Below are 21,914 nucleotides of genomic sequence, written 5' to 3' on the forward strand. Positions count from 1 at the left end.
GGCGCCCTTCGGTGTCTTTTAAATTAGTATTTTGTATAGCACAGACAGAAAAAAGGTCATTTTGGCGCCCCCCAAAAAGGGGCGCCCGCCTGCAATGCATCTGGTCTGCGGTCAGACCAATTCCGAGCAGAACTGCACTGCATCTATATAATAGCGACAACAGCATTGCACGATGGGAATTTACAGGCCCGTGCGCAGAATTCGTTTATGGGGGGGGGGGGGGGGGTTTGACATATGTGTATCATGTTAGGTTATGAAGTTAATAAAAAATAATAAGAAACTTTTCTTATAAATGAAGACATTTTATTGTGTCTTGGTCTTGACTTGATATTCAGTTATTATATAATAAATTAACTCTGCGAGGTATAGAAAAAAACTTCTCCAAAACTCTTTGCGGATCGACCTCGACATCGCGATGTATATTGAGCGAAGCTAATCCGTTCAGCCGATCTTCAGACATTGTTGACCTGAGGTAAGTCTTGAGGCGACGCAATGTTGAAAAGGAGCGTTCATTCGTTGCTGTCGTTACAGACAGAACTGCCAAAATGCGAAGCATTTGATGTACATTTGGAAACGCATCTCCATTGCACACATCGAGTGCTTCAAGCGAATTTTTAACGTTCTTTCCGGCGATGCGTTGACGCCAAAGTTTGACTTCGTCTACCCAGATGTCACGGGAATCATCCCGCAAAATTGAAGAGTATGGTTCAAACAGTTGAGCGCAGGATTCTTCATTGAAATTCTTCATTTTGTTGGGGAAGAGGCAAGCAAAGTTTGATAAAATTTTGCGGTGATTCAAAAATCGATCTTGTATATGGGTCAGAAACAAATCAATGTATGGGATGTAAATCGTTATGCGAAAATAATCTTGAACTGAATCAGTTTGTACGTTGGAGCGTTGAGTCTGTTTTGACGCGAGCCTTGGTTTCCGCAGTTCGATGTCGTATTTTGCGCTGATTTCGCTCACGGTTTTGAAAATTCCTCTGAAGTCCTTTTCGGCGTTTTCTCTTCTTTCAAGCAGGACTTGTTTCGCAGCATCAGCCAGTTCGATAGCCTCGCCAAGATCCTGGTTTTCGGACTGAAGTACTCGACTGAGAGACAAAGTCAAAGAATGTACTGAGCTCAAAATATGCATGGAGATCTGGAAATTAAATTCAAAGAATGAAGAATATACAAACATCTTATAATAGAGAGCTGGTAACGTGCTAGTGTGAGTCTTGAATTTTACCTGGAAATTTGCAGTTTTTATTGCTGAAAGAAGTTGGAAAGCTCCAGATGAAGTCGTCGGATCCTTCCAGGTGGTCGAAATCACATCAAGAGCGCGAATTACTGCTGGTTGTAAGTGCAGATAAGTTGCGACAGACTCGTGTTGCTCTACCCATCTGGTTTTGCAAAATTTTTTCAATTTCTTCAACCGACTTTCACGTAGCGTCTCATCTTCATTGATCGCATCTTGAAGAGCATTTTGGCGTTTCGGATAGATGAAGAAAGTATGAATGCTTTCGAGGGTGCCCAAACAATTTCTGATTGCTGTTATATTGCATGCAGAGCTGACTGCCAAATTAAAGCTGTGAGCCGCACAATGGGAGTAGAGCGCGAGTGGATAACGCTCTCTGACAACAGCTTGGGCTCCATGGAATTCTCCGCTAACCGCTCTCGCGCCATCATATCCCTGTCCGAGAAAATATGTGCTTATACTAGCAACAAATATGCATTATTTTCAGTTTTTTGTACCCCAGTTAGTTTTTTAACAATTAATGAGTGTGACATAAAAATAAATTGTTTTTTCGTTATCAGCAATTTTCTAAAAATATAACTGAAAAGTCAATATCATATTGAAATAAAAAACGTATCAATGATAATGCTCCGAATAAAAATCAACGAAACCTTCACAATGTTCTAATTGCAGTTGTGAATCGTGCCCGCCCTAGAAATTCAAATAGATTTTCTGATATGAAATGACCTATTATATAAATTAAAATATACCTGTCCTGCTTCCGTTTCTTGCTTGCATGCTTTTTTTTCTGCATATCCGGCCTGAGTTTGAACCGTTGGAAGTTTATCTTGATTACATTCACCCACGTCCTATCAATAAACAAAAGGTATCATCAATACTATAAACTGTAGCACAATAACCTGCAAATCCTTGCTATGATTGATATTCTACTGAAATCAACAGCATTCGATACTTACATTTTTGTGTTCAATCCGCGGTTTTTTACACAAAAAGCGACGAATGTCCATGGTAAAAAATATGAGGATCGAAAATCAATCAATGTCAACAAACAGTCAACAAATGTCCGCACAGCTCGAACAGCTGACTAGTCAGTTCGAGTCAGTTGTATCGATACTATGGAGACCTACACAGAGGAGAGGAATCGAGATAGGACGACCTTGAAATTTGTGTACACTATTTTGCCTGTTTGCTTGGTTTGTCACTAGGCGGAGTTGGCGTAGAGATAGATGCTAGTTTTGCATTGGAGTGAATGTGAAAATTTTGAAAATTATTAATTATTCGTAGTTAATATAAAATTACTGGTTTTGGTGGTTAATATTATTTAAATATGAGTGCCAAGAAAGCTTACACTAAAAGAACTTTCTTCGTACCGGGATTTATATCGAGTTATCCTTCCGTTAAAAAATTCAACAGGGAACTTAACGAAGTTAATAGACTTTTTTTATAATGATTTGTCTTTATGTTATTTATAACGTTCATGGATTATATTCGTTTGTATGTTATTTCGTTCGGTGTAAATAAAATTTGTGTATTATCTACCTATTATTGGTTTTTATTTTAACATTTTAACCTGAAAATGGTAGTGATAATCGGAGGATCTTGAAAGTTTTTCTGTCGAAACAATGCATTTTTTGAGACAAAATATTTCACAAAAATTAACATTAATTTTATAAAAGTCAGACTGTCGGTCTGTAGTTAATTTACATATTATATTTTTATTAACTAAATTTAAACATCAGTTAGCCCACAAACGATGCTTTGCGTTTCCACTCCTTCTTACAGGTCTCCATAATCGATACTATCGATGGTTGAATTCACAATGACACTGATAATAGGAGGTAAAAAAGGCGGGAAAATTAAAAAAAAAACGTGCACAAGATCGAGAAAGTTGAGAATGTCGAAACAAAAATTGACAACAAGATATTTATTATCAAGTCGGTTTGACTTTCGTAGAATAAGGACTATTGCTAGTGGAAAATTATGTGGAAAAATTCTCGATGGGGGGGGGGGGGGTTAGAACCCCCAAAACCCCCCCCTGCGCACGGACCTGGGAATTTATAATAGTATAATATTAAAAGTCGCATAAGTAGGATGTCAGACGCAATGAACAACGATGAATTAATGTTATATCTTTTGATGGAAGAAGAAGATGACGACGATCTTTTACTTTTGCATTATAAAAGAAAAAGGAAGTCAACTAGGTCTCTATTTAAAAATAGACAATTTGAAGGAAGCTTGCGTCGTAAATAACTGAATATTTAACAATAAAGCACTGAAAATGTTTGTTTTCTATACCTCCACAAAATTTATTATAACTATGTGACTACAGATGTTTCGGAAGTATAAAAAACATACGTTTTCAGTGTTTTATTGTTAGATAAAATGAACTTCCATCAAGTAACAGTCGAATCAATCAATTATTTAACTGAATATTTTGCTATACAATTAATTAATTGCTCTTCTTATTCATTTGAAATACTCATTTTCACAAGAAATTCAATTCTTTTCACTTTTCAGTCAATTTGGAAACAGCAAGAATACGTGTTGTCGCTCTGCGGTCGGCGACACTACTGGTTCTGGTGCAGTCCTGCGGTCTGCGGTGGCGACGTTCTGCGTGCAGCGGCGACACTGCCTCTACTCGACATCAAGCTCATAAGAAACCATATGAACCAGTAGGTCTGTCGATGCGGTCTGCGGTTTGCGGTCTTGTTCGGAATCGTACCTTAAAAACAAAAATTCTCTTCTCTCTGACTGAACTAGGATACCTCGACGCGTGCTGTCCCGGATTGCAACGAACGAAATGTCCCGAATATCGTAGCGACATCTGCTAAGAAATAAAGTTCTCAATCTAATAATACATACATACAAATTAATTTATTGAATATTGTATTTATTTTAGTCCGGCTGGATTCGTACTATGATCCACTTCGGAGCGAGTCCTATATGAACCAAATTTTCACGTCAATTGAACCTCTAGGTGAAGGGGCATTTGGTGTGGTATCTAAAGTAGAGCATAGATACACTAACAAAAGATATGCAGTTAAGAAATTGAGGAACGAGAATAATGAATTAACTGACGAAGAAAAATATTCTGAGATAAGCTATTACGAACGAATTGGAGATCATCCCAATGTTGTCCAATATATCATGGCGTGGGAACAGTGGGATGATCTCAAAGAGTGGGATGAGGTTTATCTGCTACTAGAGTTATGCCAAATGTCCCTCGGATCATTCGTGTTGAGTGGTTGCAAGTTGCCCGAAAGATTTTTCTGGGATTGTTTATATGACATGTGCCAGGCTATAGTTCATTTGAACTCAAAACAAGTTCTTCATAGAGATATAAGCTCTGGCAATATACTGTTACAGGGCACTTGTTTTAAACTAGGGGATTTCGACCTCATGTCGGACCTAACACTAAAGGTAAGTGCAAAAATGATTTTTTGGTTTTTGTTTGTAATGGGAAGTTTCGAATAATAGACTCAGTAAAATGGAGGTACAGTAGAGTCCCGCTAATCCGAACTTCGGTAACCCGAAACAGAATTTGGCAAGAGATTTGGGAAAAATACATACACAATTACTCTAAGAACCACTATTTTATAATATCTAAAAATGACAATAAAATATTATTTTAAGTACTTAACTGTAATAAACTTTTAAAACTTGACATTTTTTGAATAGATCAGTTAAATTTTTTTGCTTTAATGAAGAATTTCTCTCCCTCGAAACTTAATTACGATAGCGCCAGCATCTCAAAACACAAAACATGGGTAGTGATGTTGATTATAGTTACTTTCGAGTAATCGTTACAAATCGTTACTTTTGTATAAAGTAATCATTTACAGTATTCGTTACTTTGATTACTTTTGTTACTTTTGTATTTGAGGACCGGTAATCATATCGAGAATCGCATTTCTCAGTACATATTTTGTATTAGTATTAGTAGGATATTTTGATTACTATGATTACTATTGTATTTGAGTACCGGTAATCATATCACGAATCGCATTTCTCATTATTTGGTATAAATATAAGATCCGATATGACAACGACCTTCATCGATCTATTTAATGGATAGAAATTAAATTAAAATATGTAATTGTTCTCAGTGGCGTAGCTGAACATTGCGGGGCCCCCCGCGACAATTTTTGTGGGCCCCGTTTTATAAAATAACGACAACTAATAACAGTATAATTACTACAATATGTGTAAATGACAATATTTGGCCTTTCTTTAATAAGTCTTCATCAGTTAGTGTTAATAGATTTTTTTGGGAATAGGCATGAAAACCTATTATACATGTCTCTTAATCCGACAAACCTATTAGTAAGTTTAAAATATATTAGTAAGTAAGAAAAAATTAACTTCAAAACTTTTTTGCTACAAGTTATTTTTCGTCGCAGCTGAACATCGTAAATTTTTTTATACGTTTTATCCGTTTATTGTTAAATTCCGATATAATATCCCACCATTCTACTAGTTCTGCTGCTTTTGCTAAAGTTTCGAAAAACGAATTTCTCTTTTCTCGAAGATTATCAATAGTTTTTTCCAAAAGTTGAAGCGCGTTTGTTAACTCTGCCGTTTCAGATTGCAAAAGTTTTGATGTTAGAATATAATAAAGTAAGTATTTTAGATAGAAGGTAATGTTAACGACAAAACATATTCAAAATTGTTCATAAACATGCTCTAATAATAATGCTTCTTCTTCTTGTAGTTCCTACTCCTATCGGAGGTTGGCTATCATCACAGCTATCCGTACCTTATTGGCGGCTGCTCTGAAAAGATCAACTGAGCTGCAACTATACCACTCTCTTAAGTTGCTCAGCCAGGAAATTCTTCTTCTGCCTTTTACCCTTTATTTTACCTTGCATTATGAGCCTTAATATCTCATATTTCGTACCTCTGGTAATGTGGCCTAAATATTCCAGCTTCCTTGTTTTGATGTTCTTTATCACCTCGCAATCCTTTTGCAGCCTTCTTAACACTTCTGCATTTGTAACTCGTTGGATCCATGGTATTTTTAAAATCCTTCTATAGCACCACATCTCAAAGGCTTCCAACTTATTTATATTTTCTACTTTTAGTGTCCAGCTTTCCACTCTATACAACAAAGTCGAGAACACGTAGCATCTTAAGGCTCTTATCCTCAGCTGCGAAGGTCTCGATTAATAAACATCTTTTTCATTTTTCTAATTGCTTGTCTTGCAATTTCAATGCGTGTCCTGATTTCTCTACCCTGGTCATTGTTTTCATTTACCCAGGTTCCCAGATATTTGTAGTTATTCACTCTTTCTACTTGTTTTCCCTCGATATCCAACCTTCCTCCTGTATGTTGCTTAGAAATAATCATGAACTTGGTTTTCTTAACGTTCATTTGTAGTCCATAGTCCATACTGACTTGATATAATCTATTTACTAATAGTTGCACTGCATCTAGACTGTCTGCAAAAATAGCGGTGTCGTCTGCGAGTCTTATGTTGTTCAAGATTTTTTCGTTTATTGATATACCCTGTTCTTCCTCTGAAATTGCTTCCTTAAAAATAGCTTCGCTGTACAGATTGAATAACAATGGAGACAACACGCAACCCTGTCTAACACCTCTCTTGATCTCTATGGCCACTGTCTCGACATTTTCGATTTTAACCGTTGCTTTTTGATTCCAGTACAGATTGACAATGACCCGTATATCTCGACTGTCCACATTCTTCTCTTTTAAAAGGTTTATGAGTTTCTGATGTCGTACTGTATCAAAAGTCTTTTGATAATCTATAAAGCAGACATAGAGATCTTGGTTCATATCTAGTCGTCTTTGCGCGACAACGTTAAAAGCGAACAGAGCCTCTCTCTAATAATAATGAATTAGCTTCTAATTTTTCATCGTTTTTTTAGATAGCAATGAAATGTTCGTTAAAGATTTCATTATTTGTCGGAAAGTTCGACTCAAAGCCATAACAGCATCATGTCTGGATGGCCACCGGGTTTCACATAACCTTTTAATGCCTGGTTGCACCAACAAATCTTAAGCTCCAGCTTAGCCCAGCTCTGATTGTCTCACTTAAGTTACATAATATTTTTCGATTCTTATCTAAGCAATCCACAATCCACGTGGCAATCCATTGTGGCAAGCTGAAAATTGATCTAAGACACAATGGTTTAACGCGTAGATATGTTTCGTAAGCGGAGCTTAAAGCACGTCTTAAGCTTAAGATCTGTTGGTGCAACCAGGCATTAGTGTTGGCAAACGCGATGAATCCAAAGTCATAAGAGTACATAGTACATCCCATCTTTTAATACTTGCACTAAAAAACATATTCCTTTAATTATATCCTAAAAAAACCAACTACTGTACACCAGCAACGGCATAATTCAACACTAGGTTCAGATTATGGGATGCACAATGAACATATGAAGCTCTTTTTTCAATGTCAGTTAAGCGCCTTTGTAAGCCTGGATATACACCACTCATAACGCTTGCACTATCATACCCCTCTCCTCTGCAGTTGTGTACCTACGGAAAGATGCTTTGCTTGGATAAATTTTAAAATTTAATTTACAAGACCTTCTGCACTTTGGTCTAATATGCGAGTAAATCCCAAAAAACTTTCAACAACTTCTGCTTTGTAAGGTAAATTATTGTCAATTGTCATCGCAAGTTATTTTTACATTCCGGAAAATAAAACTAAGCTGATCGTATTTTGAAATATCTTGAGTGGTATCAAGAATTATTGAATAAAAATAACTTTTTTTAATTAAATTAATCAATTTGTTTTCAGTTTCTTGAGGTAGCAAATTTATAACTTCGTTTTGTAATTGGAGGCTCAAGTAAATTATTTTTAAGTTATTGTTTTTATCGATTAATGTAGCTAAAACAGGATATATTTAGCTAGTAAAAGAACCACCAACGAAGAATTACCTTTTTGGGATTTACTTTCATCTAAACCACCAACATTTCCACGAAACGCTAAATTGAACCCGGAAAGAGTAAGAGTTACGTGAATTACCCGCTTCATTACTTCCTTCCAAATTCCCTATTTTGATTTTAAATATTTATAATGGGAAATAAGCCACAATATTATTAAAAAATGATTTTTATTAACGTTTCGACGCCCAAATCGGGTGCCGTTGTCAAAATACAAAATACTATTAACATAAACAAAAATGTTGTTGCTTAGTAAAAAAATTCTTCTAATAATTTATTTAATTTGACTCATTTATATCGGCAATTCAGATACATATGATACATTTTAAAGTAGAAGACTTTAAAATGATATTGCCAATATTTATGAGTTGCGTTCCTGGGACGACTTTACTGAAAGATAGTTCATTCGATTACATGAAATCAACCCCAACTCAAGAATATCCGTCACAAAAAAAATCATAGCATGTGATCTGTCTTTAAAAAGACAACCACATGCAACGGTGACATTATAATTCTCGCGTTAGAGATCTCATAGTAAATCACGAGGGAAAACCAGGAAAAACCTCGTGATACTATCCCGACATCGTAAATATTTGGTCTTACATTTAATTTACTCTCAAAATTAATACCAAACTCTGACTTTACTATAATTTTGTTTAAATTATAAATAATATCAATAATACATGGATATATAAGTAATACTAAAATATAAAATATGTACTAACTCGACTATTGACTTACTAATTGTGGTATTTTCTTTCTATCGACTTCCTCTTTCAGTATGGGTATCCACATCCTACTGCATTCCACCGAGGAATTTGCGACACAATTGGTTTCGTTTAGCATAATTAGAGCCGCTTCTTTGATTTTTTTCTTTTTACTATCCGTTTCTTTCAGGACTATACTTGAATCTCTCCACTGAACTCTATGTTCATTATCCCATGCGTGTTGACATATTTGAGATCTATCAAATTCTCTATTTTTAATATGAGATTGATGTTCACTTATTCTAACGTTTAATGGTCTTGATGTTTCACCTATATAAAACTGTTCGCATTCACAAGGTATTTTATAAATTCAATTCTTTGTCCTTTCTTGTTCATTGTTAGGTTCAGTTTTAGATAGAATAGATCTCAATGTGTTGGTTGTTTTGAATGTTGTTGAAATGTTGAATTTATTTCCTATTGTTTTAAGTTTCTCGGATAGTCCTTTTATGTATGGTATTGATATTTTCCTCGTATTACTTCTTGTGAATGTTGTAGGATCCCGTTCTATGTTGTTCTATTCCATTCGATCCAATCTTGACAATTCCTTATTTATAAACGATAAAGGATAATCATTTTTTAATAAAACAGATGTTAAGAATTGTTTTTCTTCAAAAATTGAATTTTCGTTAGAACAAGTAATTTTGGCTCTATCATATAAGGATTTTATGATTCCCTTTTTACCGTTGATGTTGTGATTTGATTTGTAATTGAGATATCTGTTGGTATGTGTTGGTTTTCTATACACTTGAAACTCATATCCAGTATCCTTCTTTGAGACTAAAACATCGAAGAAAGGCAGGGTGTTATTATATTCCTTTTCCATTGTAAATTTTATTGTCTCTTCTTGATCGTTTATAATATTCAGGAATGTATCCAACAATTCTGATCTATGAGGCCATATTGAAAACACATCATCTACATATCTCCACCATACAGTGGGTTTTAAATTTTACTTAGAAATGATATTAGTTTCAAAATCCTCCATAAATATATTAGCCAATAATGGAGATAAAGAGGAGCCCATTGCTAGACCAAAATTTTGTTTATAAAATTCATTATTTAGTTGAAAATAGGTATTATTAGTACATAATGTCAATAACTCCATTATAGCTGATACATTTAGTTTTGTCCTAGTTGTCAATGTATCATCATTCTCTAATTTCGTTTTGATTATGTTTAAAGTTTTATCTAATGGCACATTTGTAAATAAACTGTTTATGTCAAAACTTACTAAAATATTATTTGGATTAAACTCAATAGTTGATAATTTGTTTATAAAATGTTTTGTATTTTTTATAAATGTGTCATCATTATTAGCAAATGGTTTTATAATGTTTAATAAAAATTTTGATAGTTCACTACAAGGAGAACTGATGGTACTACAAATGGGTCTAAGTGGTATGTTCGCTTTATGAATTTTCGGCACTCCATAAAAATGTGGTGACTTACTGTAATGAGGTGTCATTAATTTTCTTTGATAGTATGTTAGATCATTTTTAAATTTGAATAAAGTTCTATAGATTTTGTTTCCCAGTGTTTTCGTTGGATCCTTCGTTAATTTTGGCAATATCATTTTAAAGTCTTCTACTTTAAAATGTATCATATGTATCTGAATTGCCGATATAAATGAGTCAAATTAAATAAATTATTAGAAGAATTTTTTTACTAAGCAACAACATTTTTGTTTATGTTAATAGTATTTTGTATTTTGACAACGGCACCCGATTTGGGCGTCGAAACGTTAATAAAAATCATTTTTTAATAATATTGTGGCTTATTTCCCATTATAAATATTTAAAATTGTAAAAATGCCACAAGAAAATAGCTTCAGAACAACATCCCTATTTTGATGCTTATTAGGAAAATATGTTTTGGTCCCTAATTTATAGAAAGTAGAAGTATTAAGCTTGAAGGCTTTAAGGGGCCCCTCGCGGGCCCGTCAGCTACGCCACTGTTGTTCTGTCATTGCTGCTCCACATATTCAGTAATCTCGAGTAATCTGTTTGCATCAAACTGTGGCCATACCTACATGTAAAATTAAAGTTGATGATCATAGTCTAGAAATATTATCATTTCTACATATTATCCGGTCAATCTAAGCTATTTTTTTTCTAGGCCTGATAAGAATAGCGTGTATTTATCTATTATTAAAATCTAATGTGTTACATTTTTATTTTCAAAGGAACTAACATCTGTAAAATTCTGTGAATTATCTACCTCGACAAATCATATAGACATCTGTTACTCCGGTCAACTTACACATCCGAGGTTACAAAAATTACCATCAAGCTGAAGATTGGCAGGATTGTTCAAAATACCATCATAAATGAAATCTAAAAAGTCCTCATAAATCCGACCCGAGCTAAAGAATTTATGCGGGGTTAAAGGGCACCAAATATAGTTTTTAGCGATTTTCAGCGAAACGGTAAGTTTTATCATAAAATTAGTTCTAACAAAAATTGTAGACTAGATAACTATCTATAAAAAATGTCTTTATACTTTTTTTTCTAAGAGCCACCGTTTTTGAGATACAAAAAATTATAATCGTCATAATATGCGCACACGTTTCCACACTACCTTTGAGGTAGTGTAATACTTAGCGCGTTTTTTAACGTGGTTTCCCAGTATGCCTATTCCACGGATCTGTTATGATTCTATTTAATTGGAAGTTATTGAATAATTAATTGATATTGGCAAGGGTTAAAAATGATTAAAGTTATAAAAAGCGGTATAAATTAAAAAAAAGGGAAATTTCTCCAACTGGTTAATAATTTTCTAATAGGTACTTCTTAGTCTTCTCCTTGTTCTTCTTCTTCTTCACCTCCTAGTTCTTCTGTTTCTTCTTGTTCTTCTTCTTCATCCTGGGTGCAAGTAAATTGCTCCAATAATGACACATCGCATGGCTCCTCGATAGAATCAAATGAATCCTCAATTATTGGTGATTCAACATTGGAGCACGACCGGTTTTGACAATTCGTGCATACTACCAAACAAAACAGTCCAACTTTTTTTCAACCACATTTAGCGCTACATCCCTTTTTACAGCTGCAAAAATTGTGTTCAGGAGTTTTTCCGGCGTAGGTGGGAGTAAAGTTTGAATTGGTTCTAATAAACTATCGACTAATTTCCATCCCCAGTCTTTTGGATCTAGCTGATAACCAAGCCACACTTGAACTTGGTAATATACCCGAAAATAATGATGAGCAGCCGCTGAGGTTGGAGGAAGACAAGATAACTGCACTTGTTTTTTATTTCGAGTATTTTTAAAGAAACATGCATATTGAATTAAGTTTTTTTTTTAAACTTCACACCACATGTATGGTCACAGATTTTTGTTCTTTAAGAAATTCTAAAAATTCTACAGCTCTTTCAGTACTTGCATTGATTAATGTTTTTATACCACGTTCAACGGCAACAATTTCGCCTTCACTTAAAATTTTATCACAAATAAAACAATATTCTGACATTTTTGTTATAACAATGAAAATAACATGAAATAGGTTAAAAATATTGGTTTAACACGTATTTCCACTCCGAAGTAGTACTCAAGACTAATTAATACCTCGAGGGTGTCATCTACCTGAAGGATTTCGCCCCCCAGGAAGATTGCGGTGTAATTTGCAAATAGTAAACAAACTAAATTTACATAAAGTTTATTATATATTGAAATGTTTATTAGTACTAAGCAATAAACATATTGCCTAGAAAGTTGGCTTTCATTATTATGTTCAAAGCCTTCTGAGAAAAGAATAGGTAGAATGATTAGATTAGCCGACGTATGTACCGATAGAACGTGTTAATTACGACAAAACCCACCTTTAAAAATTGAATAAGATGCATAAGTAAGAAGAATTATTATAAGTTAATACTTTGTCATATCAATTTACTATTTTTGTTGGGAATTAGCCGTAAAACTGAAATAATAATTCTTATTATTTTCGCGTTACATTCACTTTAAAAAGATTTTTTTGTTGGCACTGTAATAATACAGCTTATACATTGCATCCCTCGGTAGACCGCAAGCTGTATAATAGAAACATTATCACATGTATAATATCTTATATGATTATGTGTTTTATAAGGTAAGTTGGCCGATAGAATATTATGTTTACTTGTATTACAGCTTCAGTGGTGTATATAGGGTGAGGCAGATAACTGGCCTATTAGAAATATCTCGAGAACTAAAGGCAACAGAATCATGAAAATTGGAATAAAGGAGTTTTGAAGGATGATCTATTAAATGAAAATATTTTCATCTCTTTGCAACTTCCGGTTATACCGGAAGTTGCATATAACTTCGTTTTTTTAAATGGGACACCCTATATATTTTTACATTTTTGGATTCTCTTCGATGTCTTCTTTCTTAAAATATGAGGTTTTGTAATATTATACAGAGTATTTTAAAAGATAATTACGTTTTTTATTAATTTTCTAGCAATATTCACACCCTGTAGAATTTTTGGTAGTTTGACATCTAAAACTCTACTTAAGTTCACATGATTTTTAATATACTCTACTATTGTTAAGAATCATTAGTATAGCTAAATTTTTAATTTTAGTATACAGGGTTGGTCGAAACTCGGAATGAGTATTTTCTGAGTTTTCTTAAATGGAACACCCTGTATTTTTGTATTGTATTGAAATGATATTTTATAGTACTTTTTTATTTCTTAAGCGTTCCCTATACCTAACTGCTTTAATTTGTGAGTTATTGGTGATTCAAACTAAACATTAATTGTACCAAAAAATACGTAAAATTTTATTAGGTTAGCCGTGAAAACACTCAATCCCAAATCATTTTTCAGAAATAAATACATATTAATCCAGACTGGTCCTTAAAATTACCAATAATAGTTTAGCTATCAAAATACCTACGTAGTTAAGATTGTTGGTGCGATTAACAATTAAGCACAAATTAAAGCAGTTAGGTATAGGGAATGCTTAAGAAATAAAAAAGTACCATAAAATATCATTTCATTACAATACTAAAATACCGGGTGTTCCATTTAAGAAAACTCAGAAAATACTCATTCCGAGTTTCGACCAACCCTGTATACTAAAATTAAAACTTTTGCAATACTAATGATTCTTAACAATAGTAGAGTATATTAAAAATCCTTTAAACGTAAGTAGAGTTTTAGATGTCAAACTACTACAATTCTACAGGGTGTTAATTTTGCTACGAAATTAATAAAAAAACGTAATTATCTTTTAAAATATCCTGTATAATATTACAAAACCTCATATTTTAAGAAAGAAGACATCGAAGAGAATCCAAAAATGTAAAAATATACAGGGTGTCCCATTTAAAAAAACGAAGTTGTAAGCAACTTCCGGTATAACCGGAAGTTGCAAAGAGATAAAAATATTTTCATTTAATAGATCGTCCTTCAAAACCCCTTTATTCCAATTTTCATGATTCTGTTGCCTTTAGTTCTCGAGATATTTCTAATAGGCCCTTTATTTGCCTCACCCTGTATACGTGGTGTACTAATACATATTAAGACGATTAGAACTCTTTCAACTCTTTGAATCGTTGTATCTCAAAAACGGTGGTTCTTAGGAAAAAAGTATTAATATATTTTTTATAGATAATTATCTAATCTACATTTTTTGTTAAAACTAATTTTATGATAAAACTTACCGTTTCGCTGAAAATCGCTACAAACCATATTTGGTGACCTTTGATTTGAGCAAAAACGTAGTATGTATATCTAGAACCGCCTCGGTGACCTCTATTCACCATTAAAGTATTTCCATTTCCCAATGAAACACTCTGTATATATGGCGGTATTTAGGCGTCAACACCCTTCCGGTAGGGATTTATGGGGTAGTGTCACCGAGCCGCAAGCCCTTATCTCCTGTCGTACTGCTCCCTCATAGGCCGATTAGACGCCCGCATATTCCAGTCTAAGCGTCAGATTCATATTAGAATTTTATACTGATGCATTAGCCTTTTTTGTTTTTCCGTTGACCTGGCTGGGGCTTGAACTCGCATTCATCACGGCGAAGTAAAGTGCGGTCAGCCGCTAGTCCCACTGAGCTGACATAACTTATAAAAACATAACTTACTGTATTTCTTCTTAACGTGTCCTATCAAGTCCCCTTAATGTTGGCGATTAACATGGCGAAACTACTGTCTCTGTCTCGAGCGATTCTAAATAGTTGGTCTGCTTTCTTTATGCCTGTCCACTCCCTGATATTCTTTAACCAAGAGGCCTGTTTTCTACCAACTCCTCTGCGTCCTTCGATTTTACCCATCATAATAAGTTGAAGAATATTGTATCGATCTCCCCTTACTACGTGTCCAAAATGGGCAATCTTTTTATATTTGACGTTATCATCGCGAGCAGCATTTGCTCTTTTAAGTACTGCCACATTTGTCAGCATTGCCGTCCATGGTACGTTTAGTGTTCGTCTGTGCAGCCACATTTCAAAGGCCTCCAAACGATTAATGGTGGATTTTTTTAATGTCCATGCTTCGACACCGTATATGAGAACTGACCAAATGTAACATTTAATCATGCGCTTTCGAAGTTGAAGTTGCAAGTTATCATTACAGAAGAATTACCTCATTTTTAAAAATGTTGTGCAGGCTATCTCGCTTCTACATTTTATCTCTTTATCTGGATATAGTTGTTCAGTAATATGGCAACCAAGATATTTAAAACTGTGCACTCTTTAATTATATGACCATCAACAAACCGTGAATCTTGATGTGCCAAACTGCTAAACACCATATAATTTATTTTTGAACAGTTTTTGTTTAGGCCAAACTTTCTTCCCACTGTATCAATGGCATTTAAAAGGCATTGTAGTCCATTCATCTCATCAATTAAAATAACTGTATCATCTGCATATCTTATTGTATTTATCAGAATCCATTAACTTTCACACCCCATTCCAAATTATGCAGCGCTTCTTTTAATATTCTATCTGAATATAAATTGAATAACAGCGGGGACAGTATACAACCCTGTCTGACATCTCTTTGTATTTTACATATGTCGTGTTGATATCATGTCACTTGCTATGATGCAGATGACGTGCATCAGGATCTATACTGTACCAACCATATTTTAAAAAAAGTTCAATATTAGATTTTTTTAGACTCAGAGAACAAGACGTCGTCGTCGGCTTCGTCTTCACAGATACGACATTCTTTGCCTTGGTGATGTTATGGCAAAAATAGTGCTCAACGCAACAACTGCTAATCCCCGTAAGTATTGATTACTACACTTAGCAAATAAGCAAAAATGGCCATCTAGTTGGATATATTTTTATATACTCCAGGAAAATAAGCAATAAATAGACCATTTTCGGGACACTGAAATATCCAGGTAGCTGACTACTTTTTTAGTTATTGTAGACCCATAGCAGGGGTCACCAATTATGTTCCCTGAGGGTCCATTTCGCAAACCTATGACACTTGCGGGGTCCGGATAGATGCTACCTGTGTCTGGTACTTCTGATTCGGTTTATTTGCGGATTCTTGTTAAAAAATATCTCTTTTAAACAAATCGGAAGGATGCCGGGCGAAATTTTTGGACAGAAATTGTTTAACATTTTTTTTAACAAATTCAAAACATCACCTTTTTTGCCAACAAAAATATGTTTTTAGCATTTTTGGGGTCATCTTAAACGTAATTTTTCTCAAACGTAGATAGATTTCGAGTTTTAAGCGATTTAAAATCTGAAAAATGCGAAAATAAGCTTTTTCGAAGCTTAAAAACTATTATTATTTTTATGGTCATCAAGTACCTACCTAAATGACGCGTGCGGCTTGAGTGACCGTGGAGTAACCATTTTCATTTCCAATAATGACACGAGCCGTCTCACCGTGCCTCGGAGAGCACGTTAAGCCGTCGGTCCCCCTGGGCTAGTGTATATCGGCACTAGTTACCTGAAACAGGGTTAAAGATGTAAATGGCGCCGGAACTGTCCGAAAGGATCTCCCCGGCAAAAATGCCGTACGATATTATTATTATTATACCTACCTAAATTGAAGTTTAAACATTTAGTTTCAAGATTCTGATGAGTAATCGGAGCCTATTTCAATTTAGATCATTGTTTTTAATTGTTAATTATGCGCGTCCACTCGACTCTTAAGCCGCCGCGGCGGCGCGTCACACTAATAGGGTGCGTGTCGGTCTATATTGAAATAAGCCCCGATTACTCGTTAGAATCTTGAAGTTGAATGTAGAAGCTTTAATTTAGGATTTAGGCACTTGTCAACCGGAACACTAATAATTTATACAAGGGGTCATATACGTTTCTCGAGCTTAAAAAGTAGTCTAAATGTAATGATAAATTGTACGAAAACTACTGGGCTAATTGATTTCATTTTTTTTTAATTTTAAAGGTGGACATAAAACATATGTTAAAAGTTAAAAAATAATTAAAAACATGGCGGCTGCGTCCAGTGGCGTAGAACGTGTTTTTTTTTCAGGTCAAACGGTGGGCATGATAACTGCTTAACCGTTCGTCCGATTAACTTCATTTTTGGCATACATATTCTAAATTAGATTCACTATCGTGTAACGAGAGCTTTTTTGATTAAATTTAACCATTTTCGAATAGCAATAAAAAAAAGACACTATTTTTTGGTGAAAATTACGACTTTTTTTTAAATTTCGACCATTTCCGTAATCTTTTTTTTTTCTTAAATTCCTCTCGTTACACGAGAACTATTACTCTAAAAAATGATAACAAATAAACAATTTTTGTTTCAGATAAATATTATGAGCTGAATCACGCCCACCGTTTGGCCTGAAAAAAAAAACACGTTCTACGCCACTGGACGCAGCCGCCATGTTTTTAATTATTTTTTAACTTTTAACATATGTTTTATGCTCCTTAAGAGTCCACCTTTAAAATAAAAAAAAAATGAAATCAATTAGCCCAATAGTTTTCGTACAATTTATCATTACATTTAGACTACTTTTTAAGCTCGAGAAACGTATATGACCCCTTTGAGTTTTCAATCCTCGAAAATGCGTATGCGTATTTTCGCATTTTTCTGATTTTAGATCCCTTATAACTCGAAAACTATCAATATTTGAGAAAAATAACAACAGACCTTTTTAGTTTATAATTACCCAAAAACCTAAAATGCAATTTTTGGAGCAAAAAGGTAATTTTTAATTTGTTTAAAGAAATGTACAACCTGTCTGAAGTTTGGAATGAGTTTAGTGCAACTGATTCTCAGTAGGGAGTTGAGATATTCATCTGTTAGCTGAGATTTTTAATAAAGTTCATTATTGAAAAAGCTGCTTCGCACAAATAAGTTGAGCCAAACATAGTACACAATTTCGTGGCCAAACATTTTCAAAATTGCAAAACACTATATTCTAAATTTAATCGCGGTCCGCACAAAACTAGCCTACAGTTACGGTCCGGATGCGGACCGTGGTCCGCTAATTGGTGACCCCTGACCTATAGGATGAAAACCTACCTGTATCCTACCTAAAGTTTTGGTCCGTTTATTAATTATTAACAATTTAGTGCAAAAAACGCAATTTTTTTCGATTTTTTGCACTCATTAAAAAGCTAAATAGTTGACACAAAATTACAAAATTTAATTTTTAGAACGTGTAAAAAACTTGAAAATGCAGAGTTTTCAAAATTTTCACTTATTTTCCAATTTGCGAAGCAACAAATAGACATTTTAACATTCAAAAATCGGCATTTTGAAGCTTTTTGAATGTTCTAGAAAATCAGATTTTGTAATTTTATGTGAACTATTTAGCTTTTGAATGAGGTGCAATATATCGAAAAAATCGCGTTTTTTGCATTAAATTGTTAATAATTAAAAAACGGACGCGAACTCTAAGCAGGTAACAGGTAGGTTTTCTTTATATAGGTCGACAATAACTAAAAAAGTAGTCAGCTACCTTGATCTTTGAGTGTCACTGAGAAAAATCCTTATTTCTCTGGACTAATTTTATACACCTAAATAATAATTGTGTCTAATTAAGTCTGCACCATATGGGAAACTTTTTTATTTTTAGTTTTATGAAAAAAAGTTATTTTTTATAAAAATTTCTGCATGATCTAAAACATAAAGCACAATCATCAAATATTCAATTTTTTAAGCCATATACGAGGTGTGTCCAAAAAATATGAACATAAAATTATTATTTGACAAACCGCATATAGGCATAAAAAATTTAATATCTGATGATTGCATTCTAGGTTTTAAATCAATCACATACTATTTTATAAGGAATAACTTTTTCCAAAAAACAAAAAATAAAAAAGTTTTCCATATGGTGCAGAACTAAATAGACACTAGGGGAAACTTTTTTTGTTAATTTTATGAAAAAAAGTTATTTTTTATAAAAAGTTCTGAATGATCTAAAAGCTAGAGTACAATCATCAGATATTAAATTTGTTTAGTTCCTTTTTAGTTCTAGAAATGTGTGACGCATTGACCAACACAATCGAATGGATGAGGTTACCGGAACCTGCTGACAGGCCTTCACCACAAGACATTCTGGATTTGCCAGAACTAAGAGAAGCTGAGATAAGACTGACGTGTAGACTGCCATACTGCAGTGAGTAGTGAAGTAGTGAGTAGTGAAGTAGTGAGTAGTGAGTAGTGAGTAGTAAGTGTAGTGTCTGGAGCCTCAGGCAACTGAGACACCGGAAGCCCTGAAGATGACGTCAGACAAGACGTCGAAAACTCGGCCTGGAAACCAACGATGCGGTTCAATCCGGAAGCCTGGTGAGTTTAATTTTAATATTAATTCTTTTATTGATATTGATTCTTCCATTGCTTCCTGCCCTGTGCCATAGCCTTAGCTTTGTTCCAGGATATTCATTTTTTGTCAAGAATACTCGCCATCACTTCGTTCCATGTCTCTCTCGGTCTTCCTCTACTTCTTTTCACTTTTTCCTTTACTAAGTTTTTTAGTATACTTACTAAAACTAAATAGCGATTCCAAATTTGCTGATTGTCTGCCTTCGGGGTGGTTTCAACCTAGTAGGGGGTTGAAAACTGTATTTTTTGAAAAACTCGCAAATCGAGACAATCATAGAAAATTTGGAGCCTACACTTAGTTTTACCATAAAAATATGTATCACATTTTATTAAAAACAAAAATTGAATAAATAAATATTTATAGGGTTGAAATGAACCCAAACCTAGTCAATACCGCCAAACCACCCCAATAATTAAAACTTAGGAATCTACACGATTTAGTTTTAGTATAAAAACATTAAAAAAAAAAACAGAAAAAATCAACCCCAAAGGGTTGAAACCACCCCGAGCCCAACCAATAATATAAAATTCGGAATCTATACTTAGTTTTATCAAAAAACATGTGTCGCATTATATGTTTTGAAAAAAATTAACAAATCAACCTCAAAGGGTTGAAACCACACCGAACCCAATCAATAATAATATTATAAAATAATAATAATAATATTATATATTATAAAATTCGGATCCTATATTTAGTTTCATTATAAAAACATGAGTATACAGGGTGTTTAGTAAAGAATGGGCCATAGCTTAACCTTAGATTCCTGAGGTTAAAATAGGTCGATTTAAGCTAACTTAACTGAGTATGAAAGTTGATAATAACCGAACTACAGGGTGTCAAAGTTAAACTGTTATTTGATTTATTCTTGAATATTTCCTAACATGCATGGGATAATAACACGAAATTTGGTAAGCGGGGGTTTTTTGGGACAAGAAATCTAAATTCGCCACCAAAAATGATGTATTACCCAGAGGGCGCCCCATACGCTTTCAGCACTCATTTAATAGGTTTAATTTTTTTTATTGCCCACTCTACGTACTTTTTGGATCAAAACTTTTATTTTTTTAATATATTTACGTAAAAAGGTATACTACATTCATCTCGCTAAACTCAACCGTTTTCGAGATAACCGCATTTTAAATCTGCGAGGCAACATAATTTTTTGACTAATATCATTGTAGTTACACCCGAAAAATAACTTAAAACCATAAAAATTTCTAAAAATGTATCGCAAATTTCTTCAAATGGAATATGCGATGCAGTGACATAAATATGAGAACTGGCACAATTATTATAGTTTCAAATTTATTTTTTGGATGTAACTACAGTAGAGCGTCGATAATCCGAACTAATTGGTACAGGGGTAGTTCGGATTATCAAATTGTTCGAATTATCGAACATATGTTCAAAATACATACAAAGCTCATAAACATAGTACATATGTACACCTGGTTCCAAAAAAAACTGATACGACTCTTGACGCGTATTTTGTAGAAAATTGAGCAGTGTATTTTGAAGGATAAATACTTAATATTTACATACTGTCAATGTCACTGCCAAATCTTAAAATTTGTCAGATAGCTTATTCTGTTCCACGGTTATTAGACTTTATTATTAATCTTTATTATTAATACTTTCTCCGCATCTGAGGGTATCTTATCAACTGTATTGTTTTTAAACAATAGATGATAAAATAAAAATATTGACAGTTCAAAAATGTGAACATTATTGCATTGTGTGTGGCCTAAGTTTGGGCTGAAAACTGAAATGTATTACATTTTTACAAAATTTTGGAATATGTTTAATTACGTAGACCAATTTTAACAGTTGTTTTCAATACAGATTTCAATCATTTACAAATAGTTTCTAATGTCTTTTGATGTCAAATAATTAGGGAAGCTGGAATTCAACAGTTTAGAATTTTACATTGGTAATGCAAAATTGTGACGCATGTCAAAATTCTCAATGTATTTTAATTGTATTCATTTTTTTTCGAATTTTGAGAAAACTAATAAATATTTTTGAAAAATTTAAACTCAGAATGAAAGACTACATTATTACCGATGGCTGAAAGTCCCTGAAAACTTCTATAATATTTATTTTAATAAGTTACAGGGCTGAAAATAAAAAAAAGTGTGATATTTAATTTCAAATATTTCATTCAATAGAAACTGCTTGTTTATTCTAAGGGGCTTTCCGCCCTCGGTAATAATGTAATCTTTCATCCT

At 33.7% G+C, this 21,914-nt stretch overlaps 2 protein-coding genes across 2 annotated transcripts; one reads left to right on the plus strand and one right to left on the minus strand.

The window, feature by feature from the left end:
• Window positions 1-227: 227 nt before the first annotated feature.
• LOC126893018 (52 kDa repressor of the inhibitor of the protein kinase-like) lies at window positions 228-2,030 on the minus strand. The gene is made up of 3 exons (XM_050662957.1): window positions 1,987-2,030; window positions 1,229-1,697; window positions 228-1,141 (listed from the first exon to the last, which is right to left on the minus strand). The coding sequence occupies exons 1-3, from the start codon at window positions 2,028-2,030 to the stop codon at window positions 332-334; spliced, it is 1,323 nt and encodes a 440-aa protein (XP_050518914.1). The 3' UTR covers window positions 228-331.
• Window positions 2,031-3,056: 1,026 nt separating this feature from the next.
• On the plus strand, window positions 3,057-19,484 carry LOC126893019 (membrane-associated tyrosine- and threonine-specific cdc2-inhibitory kinase-like). The gene is made up of 4 exons (XM_050662958.1): window positions 3,057-3,075; window positions 4,137-4,657; window positions 16,031-16,139; window positions 19,330-19,484. Exons 1-4 carry the CDS (start codon window positions 3,057-3,059, stop codon window positions 19,482-19,484), a joined length of 804 nt encoding a protein of 267 aa, XP_050518915.1.
• The last annotated feature ends 2,430 nt before the right edge of the window (window positions 19,485-21,914 follow it).

Source organism: Diabrotica virgifera, chromosome 10, assembly GCF_917563875.1.
Source record: "Diabrotica virgifera virgifera chromosome 10, PGI_DIABVI_V3a".
Taxonomy (NCBI): Eukaryota; Metazoa; Arthropoda; class Insecta; order Coleoptera; family Chrysomelidae; genus Diabrotica; species Diabrotica virgifera.

What these genes read in the sequence shown, in the direction of transcription:
- LOC126893019 (XM_050662958.1), top strand. An exon ending in TGTCGGACCTAACACTAAAG is followed by an intron (nt 4,658 to 16,030) that starts GTAAGTGCAAAA and finishes AGATTTTTTTAG; the next exon opens with ACTCAGAGAACAAGACGTCG. An exon ending in CGCAACAACTGCTAATCCCC is followed by an intron (nt 16,140 to 19,329) that starts GTAAGTATTGAT and finishes GTTCCTTTTTAG; the next exon opens with TTCTAGAAATGTGTGACGCA.
- LOC126893018 (XM_050662957.1), bottom strand. Translation starts at nt 2,030, where the DNA reads ATGCAGAAAAAAAAGCATGCAAGCAAGAAACGGAAGCAGGACAG. An exon ending in AAGAAACGGAAGCAGGACAG is followed by an intron (nt 1,698 to 1,986) that starts GTATATTTTAAT and finishes ATTTGTTGCTAG; the next exon opens with TATAAGCACATATTTTCTCG. An exon ending in TAAAAACTGCAAATTTCCAG is followed by an intron (nt 1,142 to 1,228) that starts GTAAAATTCAAG and finishes TTTAATTTCCAG; the next exon opens with ATCTCCATGCATATTTTGAG.